We start from the raw sequence: 27,412 nt of genomic DNA on the forward strand, positions 1-27,412 counted from the left end.
CCACTAGGAGTGGTTCGTAATTTTCCTACGGTGTCTATCGATACCTTGTCGAACGCCTCGATTGGTGTGTCCGTAATCAGCATCGGTTCCTTAGTCTTGTGACGATCGATTTTCTTCTCAAGACAACTCGGACATTTCCGTACGTAATTTAATATGTCCTTTCGTAGTCCTGGCCAATAATATCTTGCTCGAATTTTTTGGTATGTCTGGTTAATACCCTTATGGCCACCCACTAGGCTGTCATGTAGTGTTAGTTAATTAGTGCGGCGAGCGCGCCGAAAGTCTTTGTTCGTCAAGTCGACGCAGTGACGTCATCAACCTGCATACGCCAAGCAACGCTGTCGCTAGCCATTTGGATAACCTCAACACCCAGTTAGTCACCGCTACAAGGGGAACAATAAGATAAGTCATCATTTTTACGGAATATAATATAATATAATAAAACAAATATATTTAAATGTTTTTCTATTTTTTTAAATGTTAGTTCACGATTAAAAATTAAAAAAATTGTTGTCCATCTTTGATCCCCTGCCCAGCTTTTAAAAAAAATTACACAAAAATTTAGAACATGACATTTTGTAACTCATTCCAAACTTTATTAAAATCACTTATTAAAAAATTATTTTCACCAAATATTACGCCGGTATCAGCTGTTTCCCTAAAATTTTACACTTTACTTAAACTTTTTATACCTCCGTATATTCAAACGATAAGAAAGAACGCATATAAAAGAAAATGTTCCGTTTTTCACGTAGAATACTGTGGAATTTCATTTTCGATTTTATTCGAAAAAAGATTTTTCAACATTTTTCGCCATAAATTGATACGCTGGAAGACGTCATATAAATATTCTTTTTCTCTCTTAAAATAATGTGCGGAAAAAAATTTACAATTTATGCAAAAAAAGTTTTTTCATCTTTTTTTAGAGATAAAAATTAATTTGTTATTAAATATAATAATTTTGTCAGGAGGGTTTAGTTTATGTAAAAAACTAACCATAAATTTACGTAAGATATGCAGTTTAGGTGTCCATGAGCGTAATGAGATTATTGCACTTCTCGGACTTGAAATGAGTATCGGGCCATTGCAAAATAGTTGAACGTTGATAGGTGCACAGTCGCTTATATAATTTTTATCACCGAAAAATATTTAAAAAAAATTTTTCACACAAATTGTAATTTTAATTTCATGCAACTTATTCTAAGAGTAAAAAAGAACATTGTTATGATTTAGAAAATATTTTTTGTGTATTAGCGCTTCAGCTTAGGGTCGAAAAAATTTTATTTTTCGAAAAAATCTAAAATGAAATTTCATGGTATTCTACGTGGAAAAAGAAAGATTTGCTTTCATATACGTTTTTTTATCATTTGAATATACAGATATAAAAAATTAAAATAAAGTGTAAAATTTTAGGGAAACAGCTGATACCGGCGTAATATTTGATGAAAATAATTTTATATTAAAGTGATTTCAATAGAGTTTGAAAAGAGTTACAAAATACCATGCTTCAAATTTATGTGTGATTTGTTTTCAAAAGCTTGGCAGGAGATGAAAGATGGCCAAGAATTTTTAGAATTTTCAATCTTGAATTATTGTTTGAAAAAAAAGAAAAAACATTTGATTGTATTCATGATACACGCTATTTGAAAGCTCTTAAAAAGGCTTTCTTAATGCATTCCTATTTGACCCTGTGCATTAATTTGCCTCAAAGATGGACAATTTCAAAGTTTAAACAATTTTTCCCAGCGGGGGGGGAGGTAAAAGTATTTTACCGGGAGTATATGTATATGGAAGAATTTCATGTATGGTTTTATTGCTTTTCTTAATAGATATTCAATAAAGAACTACATTTTTAACACCAGAAAATTAATAGTATTTCAATAATATTTTAAAAAACAAGGAAACGGTTTCATATGAAGAAAAAGGTAAATCAATCTTAATCAAGTACGTTTTCATTGCATATTTTTTGAACAAGTAAACGAAAATACTTTTGTATTATATTTTTTGATCGAGCATTGAAAATCCTTTCGAATACAATTGTTTATATATTTTTATTAAAATTTTTGTTGATAGGTTAATGGATCTTCCAGTGTCTACAATTACTGTTGACGTGTATGTTTTTGAAAACATGGAGAACTTAAAAAATCTTGGTATAGTGTAATGTTGTTTCTTTTTTGAACAAATAGTAGATGTATTTCTGAAAATGCTTACCAAATTTGAAACTAAATCTGCTAGAGTAAAAGGTTTGTCATTTCATTCAAAACGACCATGGATTTTAGCAAGGTTGGTATGATTTTTTTTGTAATTATGAATTTAAAAATTTAAGAAAAATAATTGTGTATTATATTTAGAAAAATTTCTGTATTTTCAAATCATTGATAATATATTTTTATCTTCAATTTATAAGATACTTTTATATAGAAGAATTTATGGAAGTATTCAATAGTTAATACTTCAATATAAAAATTTTTAAATGTATATGAAATAACATTGATTATAACAAATAATTAAAGTATGTGGAATCGCTTATTGTAAACTATTCTTATTTTTGGTGAAGTATAAATTTTGTAACATCTGATAGTTTATTTTAATACTAGAGTAAGTTCTTTTCAAATGAAATATCATGTAATGAAATAGACAGCTAATAATACGATTATTGGCAATAATTATTCACAAACAATTGTTATTTTCACTTTTTTCTCTGAGCTGAGTTTGAAAAGGAATACATAGTATGGACAGGGAAGTAAGGGTACAGGTGAGTGATGGGTAAGTGGCAGCAGGTAGTTATAGACTTTTTCTATTATATATGTATTTTCATAATCAATAATTGAATTTCATTGTTTAGAATCCAAATGAATATGTTGTCCTCTTTTTATTAATATATGCACAAAAGAAAATATAAATTTTTAAATAAATATAAGTGTATTCAAATACTATATCCAAGGGTTAAAGGGTTAATGGACATATGGTAATTTTATTTTAAAGATGCACTTTGTCATGATATATTCAAGTGATTTCAATGATGAAAAAAGAAATTTTTTTAACAAAGAGAAGAAATCCTAAAGACACCTACAGATGATGAGTACTGTTTTATTCGCCCAAAAAGAATAGAAATAATTTGTTAAACTTTTGTTCAATTGAACATTAATTATGTAAATTGAAAGAATAAAAAAAATTGAGTCTTGGAATAAATATTAAATTTTTGAATGATTTTTTATGAAAGTACGTACTAACTGAAATCATATTTTTAATACAATAGTTAATATTTACAAATTTGATATCTACGAGATAAACATAAATAAGTTAGAAGCATATTTATTATAAGTAAGTTATTTAGCAGTTTTTTTTGTATTGTTTTCACATAATTTAGCATAATCTTTAAACACTTTGAATAAATTTAAAAGATTTTGTGTTATGGAACTGTAATTATTTCAATTAATTTTTCCACAAGCATGATTTCGAGCCATACTATTTTATGATAATTTCATAAGCTTTTAACTGATAGTTATTAAAGTAGAATATTCTATAGACTGTTTTTAGTGTTAGATTAACTATTGGCTATAGCAGGGCGTACAGATCTGAGTCCTGTGATCACCAAGAACCTTGTAATCTTGAAAAAAATTTTTATTTCTAGAATTAGGATTTTTTTTTAATTTTCAAAAAGAAAATTTTGAAATCGGTGATGAATGGAATAATATACAGAAATTTAATTTTTTTTATTTTCACACACACGGAGTACAGGGCTTCTTAAATATATGATTAAAATATACAAGCTGGAAATTTCAAGGTGAACAAGGTTTTTTCCCTTGTGTTATTGTCAATTGTCGTAGAAGTGATATTTTGTGAGTAAAAAGAGAGAATGTAATGATAAAAGGGTATATTAAGACATATTTCCAATTTAAACAATTATCACACAAAATTCATAGCCTGAAAACTAGTGGAGGTGATCGACTGTCATTTGCATGATATTTCTGAACAATTCTAATAAAAATCTCGGATTATGATCTTACATTCATGTTTTAGAATTTGCTTCAGAATTAGCAGTTGACTTGCACTTTTACAAGATAAATAATGGCGCTTGAACATTAATATTTGAACTAATAATTTTTTCCAGATTAAATTAAATATAGATACAAGATTCAGTGAAGCAAAGTATGCATTCTCCTTTATTCTATTGCAGTAGTACATTCGACAACCATTTTCCTAAGCAACTCATAAAATTCCACAAGCACTTCCCTTTCCAAGTCTCCCTATAAGTACTCTCAGGGAAGAGAAGAAACCATCACAGCATAGATGCTATACTCTTTGTTTTTTTTCACCAATCGTAAACTCCTTACAGTAGATTCCAGGCTACTAAAGGCTGTCTTGGTACACGTTCCATTGGTTTTACTAAAGGTATTGAAAGGACTAAGAATTGCATGCCTTTCCTTCTTTTTTCTCTGGTTTTTAGCCTGCCTAGATTGAGGAAAGAGGAGACCCTTGTCAAGTATTTTTTGCCTAAGAAGCTTTTATCTTTGTAATCCATTCAGGTGTCAATTAGAGTTTGGTCTAACTTTCAAGTCCTGATCTCCACCCTCTCAGTGATTTGTTTTTCTTATTTTTGTTATAATATTACTCCCTGAATTATAATTCTTTTTTTAACCTATCTATCAGAATATTCACGTTAGACATATCTGCAGTGTGTATGTAAACAACCTGTTTAGGTCCAAAACGCCATTCGTGTATATATAAACCACAGTCTTTGGAACATCATATCTAATATTGTAAGCGTTCAAAAAAATTGCTCTTTGTAATTCTGTTATAGTTATTTCAGTTTGTAATAATATATAATACGCTTCTACTAACAACGGCCAGTGATTTAAATACGATTCAAATGCTGGAATCTCTTGAGATACTATTTTGAGTATCGGTATACTGTAAAAAATAATCCAATTTAACCACTCTGATCCTTTCTAATGCGATGGATCATTCAAAGAACAAGACAGTGGTACTTTTTGAGGAGGAACTTGGATGTTTTTCATATAATGATTTATTATCTTTATTTTACTTTTAGGAATTGAATATGGCTCGTTTGACAAAACAAACCAATAACTGGAAAATTGTTTTCCTGTGCCAAGATCAACACAGTGTAACGAGCATGGTATAAATCTATCAATTATATTGAAAATATTGAAAAGTGTCAAAGAAGTTACGTTTTTTATACCGAAAAGCATTTGATTGTATTGCTCTCTACATTAATTAAAATTTTACATCGACTGTTCGTCTTTCAGGATGATGATCTAGTATGGGATATTTTATACTGTAGTTAGTATTATGACGAAGTCTAACATCTGAATGCAGAAACTAATTACACCCATAATAAGCATTGAATTGAACACTGCCCCGCATAAGCGCACGTATAATAGCATATACGCAACAACTTACTGCATACACATGTAAATGTCTTTTTTCATATTTCAACTAATATCACAGGTATATAAGATTTTATATTACAAGCGAGCTATAGTATTCCCGAAGGCTTTTGGTGCGCTGAATCCAGCGTACCAAATTTGCCTCAGAATTGTTCTATCAGGTCAGGTTTTTGAGGTATTCTAACCCTGAAAGTGTATAAAACACTGTTTTTTGACATATTTGAGGTTATGTAGCATCGTAAATAAGTTTCTTCATTAAAAACTATTCAAAGCATCTTAAAGTACAAATCATCCTCCTGTAAATACTGTTGAGTTTGCTCAAATATCTTTTTGTATTTATAAAATTTCACAAAATTCGAAAATCCATTAACCCTTTGTTGTACAAATTTTTCTGTTCAATGAACTTACAACGAACATTGTTACTCGAGGAGGGGAGGGGGGAAGGTTTGCTGATCACGAATCTGAAGTCAATGCACACGCACGTATATACAAACGCACAAGCATGCATTTTTTCAATATTCTAACAGCATAGATCGAAAGTTCAGACAATTTTACGTCAGAAATGTCTATTCTTGATTTCTATTCCTGATAAAAGATCAACTGAAAAGAGTGAAAGAAAATCGTCCACTTAGGACTTAATAGGTTAATAGATTTTCGAATTTTGAGAAATTCATAAATATGAAAGTTTCAAAATGCGATATCATGGCGATAAACAAAAATATTTAGGCAAACTCAACCGTATTTTAAAGGGGAAGATTTGTACTTTAAGGTACTTTAAATAGTTTTCTGTGATAAAACTTATTTACGATGCTGCATAACCTCAAATACGTTAAAAAACAGTGCTTTTTGCACTTTTATGTTAGGATATCTCAGAAACCTGTCGTTGTGGAACAATTCTGAGGCCAGATTTGGATTCAGCGCATCAAAATCCTTCGGAAATACCATAGCTGGCTTGTGATACATAAAATGATCTATTATTTGTATACTTGTGTATCTTATTCCATTTTCGGAAAGTTCATTTTTGCGGTCGACAAAAAGATGTAGAAAATATTTCATGATTGTTTTATTACGGCCAAATCATAGCGCAAAAGTAATTTTTTTCTTTGAACGTATACTAGCGGGATTTCATTATTTAATTGGCTATCTGGAATAGTTTGGACTATTAAAAGTTGGACTTCCGTCACTATTGAATGTAACAGCCGCATAAGACTCTTTGTGATCATCTGGCAATGATGCAACAATTCCTTATATATTTGACCATAAATATCTCGATAACCAGCAATATCTTCTTTATTTCTTCGATACACAACAACAATATAGAAATCCTTATTTGCTTCTATTAGATTTTGTTTTTGACTTATAACATCAATAACGACAAAATAATCACTAAATGAACTGAATGATGAATTTTTTAAATTTGGATCATTATTGCGCAATTCACAGAATATTGTCCGCTGTTCCTTTCCAAATGTTTCAAGTTAGACTTTATATTCTGGGCATGTAGCGTGATAATCTTTACCTCCAACTCGAATTAAATAACTTATTAGCTGATAAGAATTTTCCGGAAAAATTTATTTATTTAGGAACATATTCTGCATCTTAAACATATCTATTATTCCTTTAACTGATATATGATATTTCAAGAAAAATTTCATTATAGCTAATATTATTTCAAGCTTACTAATGTTTATATGTGAATGGAGACAGTCTATATATTCTTCATTATAAATGATTTCATCTAATTTTTAAAATTTCCTTGTAACGGTTGCATTCTTATCAAGTAACAAATTAGTGAAATCCTCCTCGTAACTACTGTCATAATCTTCAATATCCATTAGTATTGAAACAGTATCCTACAAGCAACTCCCTCTTTATCCCGAACATACTAAACCACCTGGATCAAAACAGAAAAAACTTTTGACAACGCTTTATGATAAAGAACGATACGTTATTCATTATAAAGCGTTAAAACAAGCTCTAAAATATGGACTAAAACTCAAAAAGATATACAGAGAGCTAGAATTCAAACTAAAACTATGGCTGAAACGACTATTGATTTAAATACTGAAAAAAACAAGCTAAAAATGAGTTTGAAAAATTATTTTACAAGCTCATGATTAATGCTGTATATGGAAAAACGATGGAAGACGAAAGAAAAAGAAAAGATGTCAAACTGATCAATCAATGGGGTGGTAGATATGGCACTGAAGCTCGAATTTCCCAATCAAATTTCCATAGTAGTTCCATCTTTTATGAAAATTTAGATGCTATTCAATTATCCTGGACAACTATCAGTATTAGAAAACCTACGAGGGTGGTCCGATAAGTACTTAGCCTACAAAAGAAAAACGAAAATTTTGGAAAAGTCGCGTTTTATTTTTCAACATAGTCTCCTTTTAGTTCGATACACTTGGCCCAGCGATGCTCCAACTTCTTTAACCCGTCTGAAAAATACGTTTCCTCGAGGTCTGAAAAGTAGGCTTCCGTGCCAGCGATTACCCCCTCATTCGACTCAAATTTCTGCCTGGCGAATGACTTTTTCAAGTTTAGAAACAAAAAGAAGTCGCATGGGGCTAAATCTGGAGAATACGGTGGATGAGGCAGCAGTTCATAGCCTAATTCGACTAATTTGGCCATGGCGACGTCGGAGGTGTGAGCCGGTGCGTTGTCATGGTGGAAGAGCACTTTTTTCTTCGCCAAATGGGGCCGTTTTGTCTGCAATTCGACGTCGAATCGGCCCAATAATTCGGCATACTACAGCCCTGTGACTGTTTTGCCCATCTCCAGGTAGTTGATGTAGATCACACCTTGTGAATCCCAGAAAACGGTGGCCATCACCTTTCCGGCCGATGGGGCAGTCTTCGCCTTCTTCGGAGCACTTTTGCCAGGTAAAGTCCACTGTTTCGACTGTTCCTTGGTCCAGAAACTCCTTCAGATTACGCTTAAACAGCGTCAGATATTGCTCTGAAGTTGTCTCACGGTTGCGCTTGTTGTCCGGAGTGAGCAAACGCGGTACTCATCGCGCCGACAGCTTTCTCATGCCCAAAATTTCATGCAGGACATGACCCAGGTGGTATTTTGAGATGCCTACGAGCCTAGCTATCTCGCGCACCTTCAATCGTCGATCTGCCAATACGAGATCGTGTCATCATCATCATCATCATCATCATTTAATTATCATTTAATCATAATTTAATTCATTAGCAGTACTCTTGAAATATCTAGATTAATAGGAAGTGTCAGCTGTTACTGTTCACTTGAAAACTTTATAGAACGCGAATTTCTTTTCCTTTTTCATTGGCTGTTCAGTAATAGTAATAGTAGCAGTAGTAGTAATAGTAGTAGTATCAGTAGTTACATCTACGAGTTTCTTCAATGGATCAACCATAGGTTTAAAAGTTTCGTGCAGTGTCTTTTCTAAATCAGCTTTGCCGCGTTATATTAGTTGATACTTGCGTCTCATGGCATCACAAGCTTCAGATAATTGTGCGAGCACTTTCTTTTCTCTTTCAAAGTCAGCCATGTTTACGCTCGTAATTTCTAAAGTTAAATAATCTTCATCCGCTTACTTCGCTATATTTATAGCAAAAGAATCAAATTCCTTTCTATATCGTCCATGATTTATTGGTCTGTCTCTGTCGATAACCAAAAATCCATGATTATCGTCTCTCCAAAATTTTAAACAAATTGCTTTAAACTTCTCAAAAGTCATATCCGAGTTAACGTGATTATTGTAAATGTGTTTAATATTCATGTGATCTTGTTGAAACAAAACTAATAAATTTACATTATCTCGAATGAGATGCTTCGGAATACGAGCGTACGATTGACAGAGATAGAAACTATCTACTTTTTTATGTCTTCACATACAGAAGAATGCTCTTACGTTATCTTGCTTCTCAGTGGTTATATCGTCAAAAATCATGATAGAATTTGGTCGTGTTTTATCTGGTGAAACAACTGTCTCATGCTCGCTGAAAGCATGAAACTTTATACCATTAATAGGCTCTAATAAATCTTTCAAAAATTTATACTTGGGCTGATTAAACCCATTTCTTCCCAATCGACCATGAGACTACCGATTGGTTTATCGTCTTAAAAAATGGATAAAATCGCTTGAAATCGACATGCAAAATACCATTTCCGAAGCAAAAAGACTTGCTCTTTCCGAATCTGCAAACAGATTTTCAAAATTTTGCGATCCAAAAACAATATGGCTGCTCAAACTTAGTGAAAATTTCATTTTTTATTTTAACTGAATTTCCTTTTTTTTCGAGTAAAGTATGTAACGTATACCTACTAAACAATTTTATTTCACTATTAGTATGGTTGTAGGACTTCTGTTATCGATTATTGATATTTTTGAAAATCCAAAATTCAAAATAGCTGACGAAAAATTGAAAAATTCTGAAAAATGAAGGAAAATGAGAAAATATATATTTCTTGTGTTTTTGAGGGTGCTGATTTGATATCTGGTGTTGATTTTTGAAAATTCTTGCATCGAAAATCAATATCGAGCATTCGAAATGGCTGATAAACTTAATTTATTTTATAAATATATTTTTTCTAGCGAAAATCCACAGGTTTAGCATTCATTAATTTTCTAAATAATAAAAGTTACAATAAAATTATTTCAAATCATATTTCACTTATAAAACGGCCGCAAGGTGGCGAACAGTCATTTTTTTGTACTTGCAGTTGTGACGGCTAGCCGTAACTTAGTTTTTTTTATATTTAATTATTAAATATGACGAACGGAGTGGGAACCTTCCTGATTTCCTACGATGAAAACGCATTCGAAATATAAACTTTGATAGTGGCCCGAGCCTGCGTACTCAAGCTTACAATCAACGCTCTATCCTGCTTTGTCCCACACGTATGTGTTGACAGGGGCATACGATCATCGCGTATACATCGTGAAGTGTTATCACGCTGATAATGGAAGGGGACCATAAAAATGCAATCTATCTTTTTTTTCCCACCGATTTTTAAGAAAATATCCGTAATATTAAATAGATTTTCATCAATTTTGTAAGCCATTATAATGCGCACCTTTTTGTCACCGAATAACCAATAAATAGAACAATAATGTATTTTATAATAAATCGTAAAAGGTTTGAATTTTTCTGAATGTTCATAATAGTCACTATGTATCGTCATAATTAATTAAGTTTAGTACAATTATGTATAAGTAATTATAAGCTATAGCGTTACTCTTGCTCTTAAAAGTGGCACTCCGAGAGCCATCTCTGGAGAAAAGGGCCCAAGTTAAAAAGGGACCGCCCTTTCTCTCTCTGAAAATTCACGCCCACAAACCAATAAAGAAATTCTGGATATGATTAGAAAATTTCCGACCAATACAAAATTTAGTCGTTATCGCTTCATGGGCCTGAGGAAAGGGATTTCCACCCAACCACCCACGGCTTATAAAAAGCTCTGTACAAGGCTGGAGAGTAAGTTAAGTTCAGTCAGTTAAGTTAGAGGAAGTCAAGTTCAGATAGAGTAAGTGTGGAGTGAGCACCAGGAAGTCCCTAATAAGAAGTTTTTACCAGTGAGTGAGTCCCGGAGGAAGCATCAAAGAAGAAAAATCACCCAAGTATATTCAGAGCATATAGAGAGAGAAAGAGGCCAAAGAGCAGAGAGAGAACGCAACTTTAATAATAACTAAATTGATAAAATAAAAGTAAGTAAAATCTTAAACCTGGCTATCCTTTTCTTTCTTTAAGTAATCCGCCTTTCTTTTGGAAATTCATTAAGCGTGAGTCTGGTGAATTTCCATTAAAGTCCCTTAAGAACACATTAAGCGTGAGTCTGGTGTGTTCGTAATAACATTTGGTTATTACATTCCGCGTTAGCATACAGTTTTCTCAACGCAACAATATTGCTCGTCCCGGCTTGTGTGTTACACGATAGCCAAATCAGAGCAACCCTGAGTTTACGCTTGCTCCAAGCGTACCTGAGAGTGACCCCGACGTCACATAAAAATTTTGGAGGCCCCGGAGGGATTAAATTGTTGCAAAGAAAACTGTTAGGGTTTTCCTTTCTTAAATTATATCAGTGATCAGTTAGAGTAAAAGAAAATTAAGAATAGATACTACTTAAAGTATTTTGTTGAATTTGAAATCTGTGAAGAATAAAATAAAGTAATAAAATTTTTTTTTTTAATAAGAATACAAATTTATTAGTCAGAAAATCACTGATTTAATTGAGAAAATAGAAAATAAGTTTTGTGTTAAACAAGGAGATAGATTAAATTGAAAGTGAAAATTAATTGGAGTTTATTTGGATTGAACTTAGGAAAATTTTGGGAAAATTAATGGGAATTTATTTTATAATAAAGAATAGTGAAATAATTTAGAAAATATTGAAATTTGAATGAGTAAATTAATAGAAGAGTTAGAGAAAAATAAAGAAAATTAAGTTGTTTAAGAAAAGAGTTTGAAAAGTATTTGAAATTTGAAAAAAAAGTTTTCAGAGAAGAATCATTTTTTAAAATTATAAATCAGAATAGAAAATTTGTCCAAAGAAAAGTCTTCTTTTGTGCCTTGAAGAGAGAAATAAGAATAAATGTTTATTACAGAAAAAAGAGGGTTTTGAATTTATGTTTTGTTCTAAAAATTGTATTTAGAAATAAAAAGGTTAATTTAGAAAGATTGAAAATAACATACAGGAAAATTTTTTGAGATAATATTACGAATCTTCTCTGAGTCGGAAAGAAATACATTAGCAATAAAAATTAATTACAGAAATTAGAAATCCTGCGGAAGAAAACTTAAAAATAAATAAATAAATAAAACTCGGAGTAAAAATAAAAGAGTATTGTGTTTAAAAGAAATTTAGGAAATCTTGCTGAGAAAAATAATATAAAAGTAGAAATTTTGAAAGAAATAATTTTGCAAATTAGAAAAATTTAAATAAGAAAATTGCCTGTTATAAGTAAAATAAATAATTTTAAAATAAATAGTATCAAAGAATGAAGGATTTAATTAAGGAAGTTTAAGTAAAAATAAAGATAAATATCTTTTTCAAAATTTATATCAAAGGAATGAATTGCCGCAATATATCTGTAAAAATAAGATTTTAATAAAACGTTCACATACAGTTTTCATAATTCTACAAACGAATAAGTTTTAATAACATTTTGTTGTTTAGATAGATAAGATTTTTGGTCTTTCTTTTAGTTGTAATGCCACCGTTCGTAAGTTTTAATACTTTTTCTAACGACATAGTCGACACGGTAGATGAATTAATCGAAGACATTACACATTTAAAAGACAGTCAAATATCCGTAATTAATAGGGTTAATAATCATAGCTCCGATATCACAAGAATAAACAATAACGGTCGTAGTCTTAGCGCACGTGTCGGGAAACTTGAATTAGAGAATAAGCATAGAATTGAACAAATAGCTAGTTTAGGAAATATTTGTGTAGATTTAATCAAAACAAATACTGCCCTAAAGAAACAAGTTAAAAATCTTAGGAAGCAAGTACAAATTAATAACAAACTAATTAATAGGAATACGATTTCAAAAAGGGCTTTAGCAAATAAAGTAGATAAATTAGCAAAGTCATTTGAAAATTTACAATTATAAGTAAAATAATTCGCGATAATCCTTAGTTTATACACAGAAATAGATAAGGTTTTATTACAATAAATTAGATTGAGATTTCTAGTAAAAGTATATGAAGTTCAGACTTTTTTAAAAATCATTCTAATTATTGAAATATAGTATTAATATAAGTTTGGTGTCTTTGTTTCGATATTATTCTAGTGGAACTAGGATATAGAACAACTAGAAAACGGCTAACTAAAACACAACGAAGAGCTCTCGGGAGAGAGATTCGAAAACACGAGTTAGGATTGCCAAAGGACAAGTATGAAAATGGATTAAAAGAGATATCTAAGCAGAATAAAATAGAGTTAGCTCGTCCGATAGAGATTTGGTCAACACCAAAAGACGAGGTACAGGGTCCACCCAAACAATCTGCACCTTCATCAAGTAACTCGCCTACAACATTGAAAGAAAAGGTCGCCCAATTTCGAAGATGTTTATGTCGACATTTTGTTATCCCGGAAAAGTGTGTTCGTTGTCAACAAACATTTAGGAGGGAATACAAAATACCGTTTTGCGAAAATCAAAAATTAAAAAAAAAGCATAATATTAAAGACGCTGTTATTAAAATTGCAAAAAGTGACGAGAAACTTAAAATACTGAAGGATGGTACAAAAGTAAACCCGGAGGTTTACGAAGTTTTACAAAGATCCTTGCGCGCGATTAAAAAAATTAAGATACAAAAGAAATCTTCAGAGCCTCCTTCTATCCCCAAAGCTCTTTTGAGTCCGCCTTTACCACTTATAACAAAAAAGAATGTAAATTGTAAGGCTTCTCCCAATTTATCCTCTGCTAGTGAGCCGATATCTAGAATAGACAAATTTTTCGGATTAATAAAAGATTATAAGAATTCCTTAATTAAGCTGTAATTACTTAACAATTTGTCAACATAAAATTATGTAAAAATATATAAATACTTGTAATATTTAGCAAAATAAAACACCAAATAAATTTATACCTTCTAGTACAAATTTCATTTTTTTTTTTCTCTTCTCCCTTTGTCTGACATATATAAATGCATATTTAAGTATATAAGTTATATAAGTATATTTATTAATGAGCGAAAGCAAGGATAAGCGACTTACACGCAGCCAGTCGAGAACCTCGAGTGTCAGCTGGATAATTAGTAAAGTTGGCGGAAATCTAAAGCGATCAACAGAATCACTCCCTGACTTAAATGATATTCAAGACAGTCCTGCTTTAGATCCAGATTTTAATCGAAACAGATCTTTACACCAAGTCGAAACTGCGTCCACTTCACATACCTTAAGCGACTCTATTATTGATTTACCGATCCCTTTTATTAATTATAACAAAATGCCGCCGAAAATCAATAGCGAAGCAGAAATATACGCCGAAACCAAAGCATTACCAGGACATGTAGTATCGTTAAATGATGCATTAAGTGTAGTGCCAACATTTGATGGAAGACCAAACCAATGGACCCAATTTGTAGAAGGATGCAAAGAGGCATTAAGTATAATACCGCCAAACATAGAAGAAAATTTAACCAAACGCTTAAGATCGAAATTAGAAGGAGAAGCACGTGCTACAGTAGTAGGACAAACATTTTCTAGTGTAGACGAATTATTAAATCATTTAGCTGACATATTCGGTCCTATCCAAATACTAAATCAATTATTAGGTGAATTAGGCAATGAGTTCCAAAGGAATGAAGAAAAGGTATTAACTTTTGGAAATAGGTTACGACTGTTAAGTAGTAAAATTATTGAAGCCAAAAAGAAAGAAGAGAATCTAGAATCTTTAACGCCTACACAAAAACAGATAATTGAAGAAAACATATTTGAATGCTTTAGAAGAGGACTAAAGCCCGAAATTCGGCTAAATTTACCTAGTGACACCACTATCCTGAATGCGCTAAAGAATGCCATAAAAGTCGAAAAGGACCTGGAATTACAATCAACATTGCGAGCACGAGCCTCTAATAATTCTCGTTCTTTCAGATCAATAACCCTCTGTCAAAATTGCAATAAAGAAGGCCACAATGCCCTAAATTGCAATAGTATAATTAGAGAAAGTAAACGATGTAATTTCTGCAAAAAGGTCGGTCACGAAGAAAATTCATGCTTCTCCAAGTTAAGGAATAATATTACAATATGTCAAATTTGCAATAGGAAAGGTCACGTTGCTGGTGATTGTCGAACACATCTCAAATGTCAAATATGCAATAGAAACGGCCATATAGCTGCAGACTGCCGAACTCGAACACAAATAAGAATGATAAATCAGGTTATTTGTCAAATTTGTGATAAACCTGGCCACTCAGCGAAAGAGTGTCGCAAAAACTTAAGCATCAACCGTGATACAGAAGTTATTTGCCAAGTTTGTCGCAAGTCAGGCCATTCAGCAAAAGAATGCTATAATAGTAATAGTGTTACTCCAAACACTAATTGTTTTTATTGCAAGCAACCAGGCCATTATATTGCTAATTGTCCAAAAAGACAACCACATCGCCATCAGTTTCAGGGAAACGGGCAGCAGTCCTCTCATCAGAGCGCGATGCAGAGGACCAATTCGAATCAAGCGCATCAATTACAAGAGACGGAAGTATCGCTCAGTCTTATACCGTAACAAATGAACCAAAAATTTCAGCCAAAGTCCCAATAATTAACGCAAACTTCTTAGGTGATATTAAATTTCAAATTATGATTGATACAGGCTCAGAAGCTAACATAATGAAAATAGGAATGATTCAAAGTTACACAGAACACATAAATAGTACTAGATGCAAACAGTTAAAGGGAATAGGGTCAGAGGTGTTTATCACATTAGGAACAATTACACTATCAATATTTGGTTTACCGACGGAATTTCAATTAGTACCAGATGATTTTCCAATACCTTGTGAAGTAGTTTTAGGGGCTACATATTTTTCAGAAAGCAATTCTGTAATAAATTTCGCAACACGACAATTTATTGTAGGAGATCATGTCATACGATTTCAAGAAAATAATGTTCAATGTAGCAATTTTTGTTATTTACATAGTACAGAAGGAATAGAAGAAGTTAGTATAAATGCAATACAAAAGATTTCTCCAAAAGTCAAAGTTTTAAATCCAGCAACTAGTACCAAAGAATATTTCCTAATAGACACCGGGTCCGAAGTCAATCTAATAAAGAAACGTCTTCTGTCACCTGGAAATGAAATTGATACCACGCAAAAAACACAAGTCCGAGGAATAGGAAAAGAAATAATATCAACTCTTGGTACAACCGAAATAAGGATATTTGACACTTACACTATCTTTCATGTAGTCGATGATGCTTTTGGAATGACTTACGAAGGAATATTAGGTGCTTTATTTCTCGAAGAAGCTAAAGCCATCATAGACTTTGGATTTAATAATTTTAGAGGAGAAAACTTTGTTGTACCTCTATTATTAGAACGAGATCTCGGAAAAATCATGCCAAGACCACAAGTCAATAAAGTGCAGCTTAGTCCTGATGAGTTTGACAGAATATTAAACGAATTGATACCCTTAGATTTTGGAGTACCGTTTAATTCGGCCGTCAGACACGTTTATAGTATTGCACAAGACAGCGTTAACGAAGAATTAGATATAGAAGATGTAGATAATGATTTAGGGATAGCCGACGTAATCTTAGATGAAACCAACGAAGATAGTAATAAAAACATAGAAGATTATTTAGATTTAGGTCACCTGAACGATACTGAAAAATGTTACATTGTTAATCTCATTAAGGAAGTACGAGATGTGTTCTATCTTCCTAGCGACAAGTTACCGGGAACCGATCTTGTCTTGCATGAGATAAGAACAATCGATGATGTACCAGTAAATAGTAGACAGTATCAATTTCCTCACGCGATGAAGGATAAGATTAACTATCATGTCGAAAAATTACTAAAAGCTGGTATAATACAAGAATCTACTTCACCATACAACATCCCCATATGGATCGTACCTAAGGCAACAGACAGTAATGGAAGAATGGTGTTGGACATGAGAGGATTGAACGAAAAAACAATCGCTGATTCGTATCCAATACCTAACATTACACAAATTTTTGACCAAGTAGGAGGTGCTAGATTCTATTCCGTACTTGATCTCGCCATGGAATTTTACCAAATCAAGATGCACCCAAAAGATGCGCATAAAACGGCTTTCAGTACTCCTTTCGGTCACTATGAGTTTGTGCGTATGCCATTCGGATTGAAGAATGCACCCGCGACTTTTCAACGTTTAATGGATACGTTGCTCCGCGGACTTCAAGGGTTAGATCTGTTCGTGTATTTAGACGATATAGTTATATATGCAAATACACTTGAAGAACATGATCGCAAATTCCGAATGTTAGTAGAAAGATTACGAAAAGCAGGATTGAAATTGCAGATTGGAAAATGCAAATTTTTAATGCGACGAGTTAATTACTTAGGTCATATAATAAGTGAAAATGGTCTAGAACCAGATCCGAAAAAAATTGAAGCAGTTAAGGAATTCCCAAGACCAAAGTCGGTTAAAGCTGTACGTCAATTTTTAGGGTTATGTGGCTATTATCGTAGATTCATTAAAGATTTTGCGAAAATTGCTAAACCTTTGACCAGACTTTTGCAAAAAGATACGGTGTTTGAATGGACAGATAAAATTGAAAGTTCATTTTGTGAACTTAAAGAGTTGCTGTGTAGCGCTCCATTATTACAATTCCCAAATCTTGATAAAGATTACATAATCCGTACGGATGCCTCTGGAATTGCAATAGCAGGAATACTTTCGCAAGGCACTATTGGATCAGACCAACCTATCGCATACACCTCTCGAGTACTACGTGGTCCGGAGTTGAATTACGAGGTTTACGAAAAAGAAGCACTCGCAATTATTCACAGTATCAAAGCATTCAAATCATATGTCTTCGGAAGGAAAATCACCATTATTACTGATCACCAACCTTTAGTTTGGTTTAAGTCAGCCGACCTCAATACCAGGGTTTTGAAATGGCGTTTCCAAATTTCTGAATATGACTATGAGATAATTTATCGCCCAGGTAAAGCCAATGCGACAGCCGATGCATTATCACGGAATCCGATAGAACCAATTAATGTAAAACATATACGTCAGAATGATAGAGAAATTAAAAATCTAGTTTACTCTTATATTAGCAAACAGACAAGTGAAGAGGTTCAATTCTTAATTGATTCTACTTCCACTACCAATATCATTAAATCCAGTTGTGTACCGGACGATATACCTATCCAAATGTCCAATATCTTACCCATGCAGAGTATTTTTGCTGAAGATGATTACCAAGAATGTGGATTTGTCAAGTTAACAATAGCCGGAAATGAAATAGTATTTTATGTTGTTGCAAATTGTCAAATGCCATATCACGGAATCATAGGTAAAAATTTTTTATACAACACCAGTACGAAGATAAACTATAATAACAATAGCATAAACGAAAGTAACGCAATAAAACCTGTTGTTAGTGATAGTAACATGAAAAAATATAGAAAAATTTATAATTTATATACGCCACTCGTTGACGAAGAACCTCCTTTATTGAATATATATAATCCAAAATACGGATGGACACAGTATATGATTAATAGTTTATCTGAACAGAGTCTAATAAAGGAAAAGTATGCTTTAGGAATTCGTGATGAGACCGATCAAATTGACCTAATAGATTTTAATGGTTTAACCCATAGAACTTTAGGATCAATAACACTGAAATTATTTGAGATACCAATGAAATTCCATATTGTACAAAATGACTTTCCTGTAAATTGCGAAGGTATAATAGGATCTGATTTCCTTTTTTCTAGTAAAGCAAGTGTTAATTTTGACACAAAGACAATAAAAATAGGAGACACTTACGTTCCTTTTAGAAGACGGAAAATACCAACACAAGAAAATGATAGTTACATATCTGTAATCACCGAAGCAGACAAAACACATCAAATTCCTGAAATAAATGTAGTTACTAGAAGGCAAACACAACGATTGGAACAGTCATCTGACCCGTTGGTAGTTCAAAAGGAAACTGAAGAAATCAAACCAATAAAACGTCCACGCGGACGACCCCGGAAAATTCCTATTAATAATGATAATAAAAATATTATCCCACACCCAAGAACACCTCCCGTAGAGATGTTGCCTATACCTGAATCTGTCGAAGTTGTTTCAAAACGTTACCCCGAAAGAACTCGAAATGAGATACTTGATTACGTAGAAAGTGATCTAGACGATAGTGAACTTGAAGGTGAGGCACGAGTTATACCCAAAATACCTGTGCAACCCAATCAGAATCTACCTCATAATATACAAGATCCCGATTCCGAAGAGGACTCAATGAATAATAGTTCGGATGAGTCCGTAAATAACGACAACAATACCGCTAATATAGTTAAGGTTAAAGAAGCCATACATGTGCGCAACGACAATGTTGCTTATTTTATAAGCAGCAATGGACAACCTTGTGATGAAGGCGCTCGAAAATTAATAGAAAATAAGAAAATTAATACTAAGGTAATCTTACAAGTGGGTGAAGTCTCAAAAGAAAAGAAGAAGAAGAATTATCATCAATTTGGACTCTGCATACGAGGAGACCGCCCAGAATCGTTAACTTATATTAAGGATTATATACACATTACTTTAAAAATATTAAGAGACTTACTAATTAATACTAATCAAACTGAAGTCTGTATTGCTCAGAGTAAACATGTAGAAAATTTAAGTTGGATAGAAATAGAGTATTTATTAGATAGTGTCTTTAGAAATAGTGGAATAAAATTAATAATTTGTACAGATAAGTTAAAGTATGTACCCTTAGAACAACGCGACGGAATCTTTTATGAATTCCATAAATCCCCAATTGGAGGACATCGTGGCGTTTCAAAAACCTTTCACCGGATTAGACAAGAATATTATTGGGAAAATCTAAAAGACGATATACAAAGGCGAATCCAACAGTGTCTAGAATGTCAATTAAAGAAATTAACTCGTTTACAAACCAAACAACCTATGATAATAACTGATACATGTGCTACAGTGTTTGATAAAATTGCTATGGATATTGTAGGCCCTCTAAAAAGAACAATAAAAGGAAACGAATACATTTTAACCTTACAGGATCAATTAAGTAAATTTTGTCTAGCTGTCCCATTAGCAGACACCTTATCATCAACAATAGCGGACGCATTTCTTAAGAAATTCATTTGTGTTTTTGGATGTCCGAAAGCTGTGCTTACTGATCAAGGCAGAAATTTTTTGAGTTCGCTAATGACGCGTATTTCCAAGCGATTCAAAATAAAGAAATTAAAAACCACAGCATTTATGCCTCAGTCGAACGGTTCCCTAGAAAGATCTCATCACGTGTTAATTCAGTACTTAAAGCAATACACCGATCTTGACAACGATTGGGATGATTGGCTCGACCTAGCTATCCTAAACTACAATACCTGTGTACAAGAAAGTACCAAACATACGCCGTATGAAGTTGTATTTGGCCGCTTAGCTCGAATGCCCTCAAATAATCCCCTTCGTGAAAGCGATACGTTACCTACATATAAAGGATATATAATAGATTTAGTTGCGCGTTTATGTAGTATACGAAAATTAGCTTACGAAAATTTAGTTAGCTCTAAAGAAAAATCAAAAAAATATTACGATAGACATATAAATCCAAAAGACTTTAGTTTAGGTGATTACGTTTTCTTAAAATCAGGACCTAAACCAGGGAAATTCGGGGATCATTACTCAGGGCCTTATAAAATAGTTGGTATTCTTCCAAAACATAATGTCAAAATAGAGACTAAAAAGGGCACAAAAATAGTTCATTCAAATAGACTCCGAATTTCACATATAAACAAATCAACCAAAGAAAATAAGTCGAAATAGAAAAAGGGGTAGAGAGGAAAAATATAATATAATATAAAATAAAATGAGATAAATCATAAAACAAAATATATATATATTATGAAACAAACAATAGATAAATGAACAAAAGGAACACATAATGAAATATTTTCTGATTACAGAACCGAAAACATGATGCATTCTTCTCTATTATCACTGATATTTTTAACAATAACTAATCCAGTTACAGCCATCATAGGATACGACTGCGGAGCAAGATCTCTTAATATAACCACTATATCTTTATTAAGCGTGGAAGAATGTGAAATGCCTTCTACAAAAATAAACGTAACAAGAAAGTACATTCAATTGTTACAGTTAAATAACTATGAAACTGCTCAAGTGATTCAATGTAAAGTCCAAGTAGACCGAACTGTTTATTATTGTGGAATGCATTCACATAATTCCATAATAGAGAATGGCGCAATAGAATATTTAATGGATGTAAGCCAACAAACGTGTTATGATTTACACAAAAGCGGTACATTTTATTTTGACAATTCACATGTATTTCGAGATATTAAAGTTAATCAAACCACGGTTAGACCCGCTATACTTGCAGGAAGTGTAGATCATAATGGAGAATGTACCTATGGTAGTTATTCCGATGCTTATGGAAGCTGGAATTCCGTAGTTGTCCAAGCTAAAATAAAAGTAACTTTACAGGAATATACCGCTTCTGTCGATTTAGATAATAACCAAATAATATTACGTAGTGGCGTTAGATGTATTTTAGGTAGTGAACATTGTATAGATTCTGAAGGAGGATACACTTTTTGGGAAAGTGTACCTAAAGATGTATGCAAATTTAATCGGTATCAAATATTGTATGAAGGAACAGCTAATCAAATTGAAGGTGAAATAGAACAAACATTATACTCGTTAGTAACACAAGACATTGCTTTTGCGTTAATATCCAAATCTAAACGTAATCTATGTGGTTACGAAATTATAGTTACTGAACACCCAAAATTATTTGTTTATATTGTCGAAAATAATGCATTTTTTCTAAGTAAGAAAATATCAATGAACAACCTAGATATATTTGCGTATGTAAATTCTAAATTTGTATATGTAGAACGTCACATAAAAGTACAATTAAGTCGTATGTACAAGGATGTTGTCGTACATCGCTGTAAGCAAGAAAGAGAAATTATGAAAAATGCACTTGCAATTGCTAGTCAATCTCCCGATCAGTTTGCCTATAATCTCATGAAAGGACCCGGATACATGGCTGTGACAGCAGGAGAGGTAGTACACATCGTTAAGTGTATACCCGTTGATGTGAAGGTATCGCAAGGAGACGAATGTTATGCTGAACTAAAAGTAATCCATAACAACCATACCAAATTTTTATCTCCAAAAACACATATTTTGAAGGCTTATGGGACAGTAGTTGATTGTAATGCTCTCCTACCCACATTCTTTTACTTTAATGATGACTGGTATAAGTTTTTACCAAGAGCAAAAACTCCCACCACTCTTAAGCCTTTTTCTGGATTAACTTGGAGGTACCAGAATATTCCCTCACTAGCCACCAGCGGAATATATACAGAAAAGGATCTACAAGATTTAATGAACAGAATCCTGTTCCCCTTGGAGCAACCTGCAGTAATAAATGATGTAACCAGAGAAATTCGTGGACACACCATAAGAGACAGTAATGGAATAATTGGAAGGTTAATGAACGAGAATGTAATGGAGCAGTTAATAGTCAATACCTGGAGCAAAATGTGGATGAAATTTATGACCTTTGGTACTTTCAGTGCCGGTATACTTGCAATTATACTAATTGTCCAAACTACAAAAAAATTAATAGAAGTCCTCATCAATGGAATAACTCTACATAGCATTTATGGATGGTCTTTTCATCTGATTGGGGCCATATGGAACAGTTTAACTACGTTTCTGATACATTTAGCACCAAAACCCACAGAAGCGAAAAGGGATGTAGAATCACCAGCAAATATTGCCACCGCTCCTGGACAGGAGTTATATCCGACTCTACATACAACAGAAAATGAAATAACACAACACAACCAGAGTAATTCGATTCCAGCATCACAATCTCAAGCAGTTAAACCATCGTTTGGGTTCCTCCCATGTTAGGGTAAGATCTTCGAGATTAATAAAATAATAAAAATAATGATAAAACCTTGATTACAGCATGATACGACAAGATCTTTATAATTAGAATAAAAATTTCGATTGCTCTTCCTCGTTGCACTCCTCTAGCAATCGTTTAAGTGTGGGGGTGTGACGGCTAGCCGTAACTTAGTTTTTTTTATATTTAATTATTAAATATGACGAACGGAGTGGGAACCTTCCTGATTTCCTACGATGAAAACGCATTCGAAATATAAACTTTGATAGTGGCCCGAGCCTGCGTACTCAAGCTTACAATCAACGCTCTATCCTGCTTTGTCCCACACGTATGTGTTGACAGGGGCCTACGATCATCGCGTATACATCGTGAAGTGTTATCACGCTGATAATGGAAGGGGACCATAAAAATGCAATCTATCTTTTTTTTCCCACCGATTTTTAAGGAAATATCCGTAATATTAAATAGATTTTCATCAATTTTGTAAGCCATTATAATGCGCACCTTTTTGTCACCGAATAACCAATAAATAGAACAATAATGTATTTTATAATAAATCGTAAAAGGTTTGAATTTTTCTGAATGTTCATAATAGTCACTATGTATCGTCATAATTAATTAAGTTTAGTACAATTATGTATAAGTAATTATAAGCTATAGCGTTACTCTTGCTCTTAAAAGTGGCACTCCGAGAGCCATCTCTGGAGAAAAGGGCCCAAGTTAAAAAGGGACCGCCCTTTCTCTCTCTGAAAATTCACGCCCACAAACCAATAAAGAAATTCTGGATATGATTAGAAAATTTCCGACCAATACAAAATTTAGCCGTTATCGCTTCATGGGCCTGAGGAAAGGGATTTCCACCCAACCACCCACGGCTTATAAAAAGCTCTGTACAAGGCTGGAGAGTAAGTTAAGTTCAGTCAGTTAAGTTAGAGGAAGTCAAGTTCAGATAGAGTAAGTGCGGAGTGAGCACCAGGAAGTCCCTAATAAGAAGTTTTTACCAGTGAGTGAGTCCCGGAGGAAGCATCAAAGAAGAAAAATCACCCAAGTATATTCAGAGCATATAGAGAGAGAAAGAGGCCAAAGAGCAGAGAGAGAACGCAACTTTAATAATAACTAAATTGATAAAATAAAAGTAAGTAAAATCTTAAACCTGGCTATCCTTTTCTTTCTTTAAGTAATCCGCCTTTCTTTTGGAAATTCATTAAGCGTGAGTCTGGTGAATTTCCATTAAAGTCCCTTAAGAACACATTAAGCGTGAGTCTGGTGTGTTCGTAATAACATTTGGTTATTACATTCCGCGTTAGCATACAGTTTTCTCAACGCAACAATATTGCTCGTCCCGGCTTGTGTGTTACACGATAGCCAAATCAGAGCAACCCTGAGTTTACGCTTGCTCCAAGCGTACCTGAGAGTGACCCCGACGTCACACAGTAAAATCTGCAATCCTAAATCCATATAGGTACCCGATATTTTCCGCAAATTTGTATATTTAAGAAAATAAACTACAAAATTTATATTACTATTGTATTACAATAATAATAATTTATATAAAAACTTCGACTACTACTGCGATTGATTTATTATAATATTTTTGAACCTCATAATATTATAATTTTGAATAACTTTACATAATAACATCTGGTGTAAAGTATGCCAAAGAAAAACGCAAAGCAATCCGACAGTAGCATTACTGTTCAAACTACTGAGCTTATGGATTTAGATTCCGATCATATTGACGGAACAGATAAAACGTTATATAATTTACCCGAAAGTTTATTTAGAAACGTTGCTGTGATTCCTGATGATATTGGAAGTGGAGATGAATCAAACAATGAAAACGATTCAGCTGACAGTGTTCAGATTATTGAAGGACGCAATTGTCTAGAAGGGTATCAAATAGTTGACGAATCCCTCATTTCTTCAAATAAAAAACTAGAACCTTCACATGAGTATGTATGGAAAGATGGAGAAAAATTTTATGATTCGATACCAAAATCAGAAATATTTTTGGATGAGGAGATAAAAAATAATTTACGTGAAAAAACATGCGATGAGTTGTTTGATTTATTTTTTTCAGATGAAATAAAAGATCATATAATTGAAGCAAGTGCTGAAAATGATTTAGATATTGATACTGATGATTTGAATAAATTCATTGGGATAGTTATGTTTTCTATTATTAACAGTCATAAATGTTATAGGGATTATTGGTCTAACGATTCTTTGTACCATTCCGATACAGTTTCTGAAACCATGTCGCGTAATAAATTTGAAAATATAAAAAATAAATTTAAAATGAATAAAAAAGAAGATAGAAATGATGTAGATAGAGTATGGAGAGTCAGAAAAATAATAAACATTTTTTCGAAAAAATATTCAGCAATTTCATTTTTTTTGTTCTACCCTTTCGATCGATGAGATGATGGTTAAATTTTTTGGTCGTACCATACTCAAACAATTTATAAGAAATAAACCTGTACGATTTGGAATAAAGCTTTGGGCGCTTTGTACAATTCAGGCATATTTATTAGATTTTGATGTTTACTGTGGTCACGATTCAAGTAGCGAAGAAAAATGTGCTTTGGGTTCTAGAGTAGTGATAAAAATGTTAAAAGAATTTTTTCAGAGAAAGTCGGCAGATGAAATTTTGAAATACCACGTTAGTTTTGACAATTATTTTAGTTCACCTGATTTACTCATACGAATGAAAAAACATGGTCTCAGAGCAACTGGGACAGTAAGAGACGAGCGAGTTTTTACTAAAGATATGTTCAAAGAATTATTAGCTTCTAATCAAGAGAAAAATAAAAGAAAAACAAAGTCTCTAATTTCAAATAAAGTTAAAACTGTTAAAAGATTGACTAACAAACAAACAGCTAAAAAACAAGCAGCTAAAAAAGTAAAAGAAAAATATACGAAAGCAACGAAAAAAAATAATGCAAAAAACGAAATAAATAATCTAACAAAGAAAAAATCAACTTTGAAAGCAGGCAAGCAGACAAAACAGAAAGCTAACAAACAAGAAGTAGTTTCCGAACTTGATACTTTAAAAAAAAACATACCATCGATAAAAAATCTGAGCGTGGTACTTATGTTGTAACTCACGAAGTAAATAGTGGCATAAACTATGTTACAGTAAAGGATTCTAAAAATGTTTCTATCATTTCAACTGCAAGCTGTGTTACACCACGATCTGAAGTGGAAAGAACTGATAAAAGTATAAAAAAAAAATTCCACTAGAGTTTTCTTTGGTTTTTATAATTTATAATATGTTTATGGGAGGTGTTGATCTTCATGATCAACATTGCAGTGATTTTCGACCAACTATTCATGGTAAAAAGTGGACATGGCCTATGTTTTGTAGGTTTATACAATCATCACTAACTAATGGTATGGTCTTATATAATTTAGTGTATAGTAAGAAAATATCAGCTAAAGAGTTTGTCTTGAATGTCATAAGAGTATACTTGAAACGAAGCGAAGAATCACTATCTCAACATTCACTCGTCATGATTCCTACGGCACGCAAAGTATGTAAGGTATGTAAAGATCGAACTCCTTGTTATGATTGTAAAGAACATTATTGTGTTCAATGTTTCAGATCCTACCATGGTTTGCATCAAAGTTCTCAAAGATATACACAACAAACATGTAAATCAGGAGAAAAGTGTGATAACTAACGTACTAACAACTTTTGCGAAAAATGCGATAAATACATATGTTGTAAATGTTTTGACAGTTATGATCATACTTTTTCAACATCTCAGTAACTCAATTATTTACTACTACTATTCACTAAACATAATTTTTACACTGAAAATGATTTATAACTATATAATGAAATATCAATTTATTAGCTTCAAAAGCATATAAAAATGTGTACTTTATAAGAAAAAAACTCAAGAAAAAAAAAATTAAGTTTATCAGCCATTTCGAATGCTCGATATTGATTTTCGATGCAAGAATTTTCAAAAAGTAACACCAGATATCAAATCAGCACCCTCAAAAACACAAGAAATATATATTTTCTCATTTTCCTTCATTTTTCAGAATTTTTCAATTTTTCATTCGCCATTTAAAATTTTGCATTTTCAAAAATATCAATAATCGATAACAGAAGTTCTACAACCATACTGATAGTGAAATAAAATTGTTTAGTAGGTATACGTTACATACTTTACTCGAAAAAAAAGGAAATTCAGTTAAAATAAAAAATGAAATTTTCACTAAGTTTGAGCCGCCATATTGTTTTTCGATCGCAAAATTTTGAAAATCTGTTTGCAGATTCGGAAAGAGCAAGACTTTTTGCTTCGGAAATGGTATTTTGCATGTCGATTTCAAGCGATCCTACCCCGTAGCCTCGAAAAGTAGTGTGCCTAACAAT

The 27,412-nt window shown here is 32.5% G+C and overlaps 1 protein-coding gene across 2 annotated transcripts in view; it reads left to right on the forward strand.

The window, feature by feature from the left end:
- The first annotated feature begins 1,809 nt into the window (after window positions 1–1,809).
- LOC131669101 (coatomer subunit alpha) overlaps window positions 1,810–27,412 on the forward strand; it is a 174,728-nt gene continuing 149,125 nt past the window's right edge. For both annotated transcript variants that reach the window (XM_058943736.1, XM_058943745.1), the window contains exons 1-2: window positions 1,810–1,925; window positions 2,074–2,283. In XM_058943736.1, coding sequence (XP_058799719.1) covers window positions 2,204–2,283 — 80 coding nt within the window. In that variant the 5' untranslated portion in view covers window positions 1,810–1,925; window positions 2,074–2,203. The remainder of the gene's footprint in view (window positions 1,926–2,073; window positions 2,284–27,412) is intronic.

This window comes from Phymastichus coffea, unplaced genomic scaffold, assembly GCF_024137745.1.
Source record: "Phymastichus coffea isolate CEN01 unplaced genomic scaffold, Cenicafe_Pcof_1.1 PCOF00007, whole genome shotgun sequence".
NCBI classification, from domain to species: Eukaryota; Metazoa; Arthropoda; class Insecta; order Hymenoptera; family Eulophidae; genus Phymastichus; species Phymastichus coffea.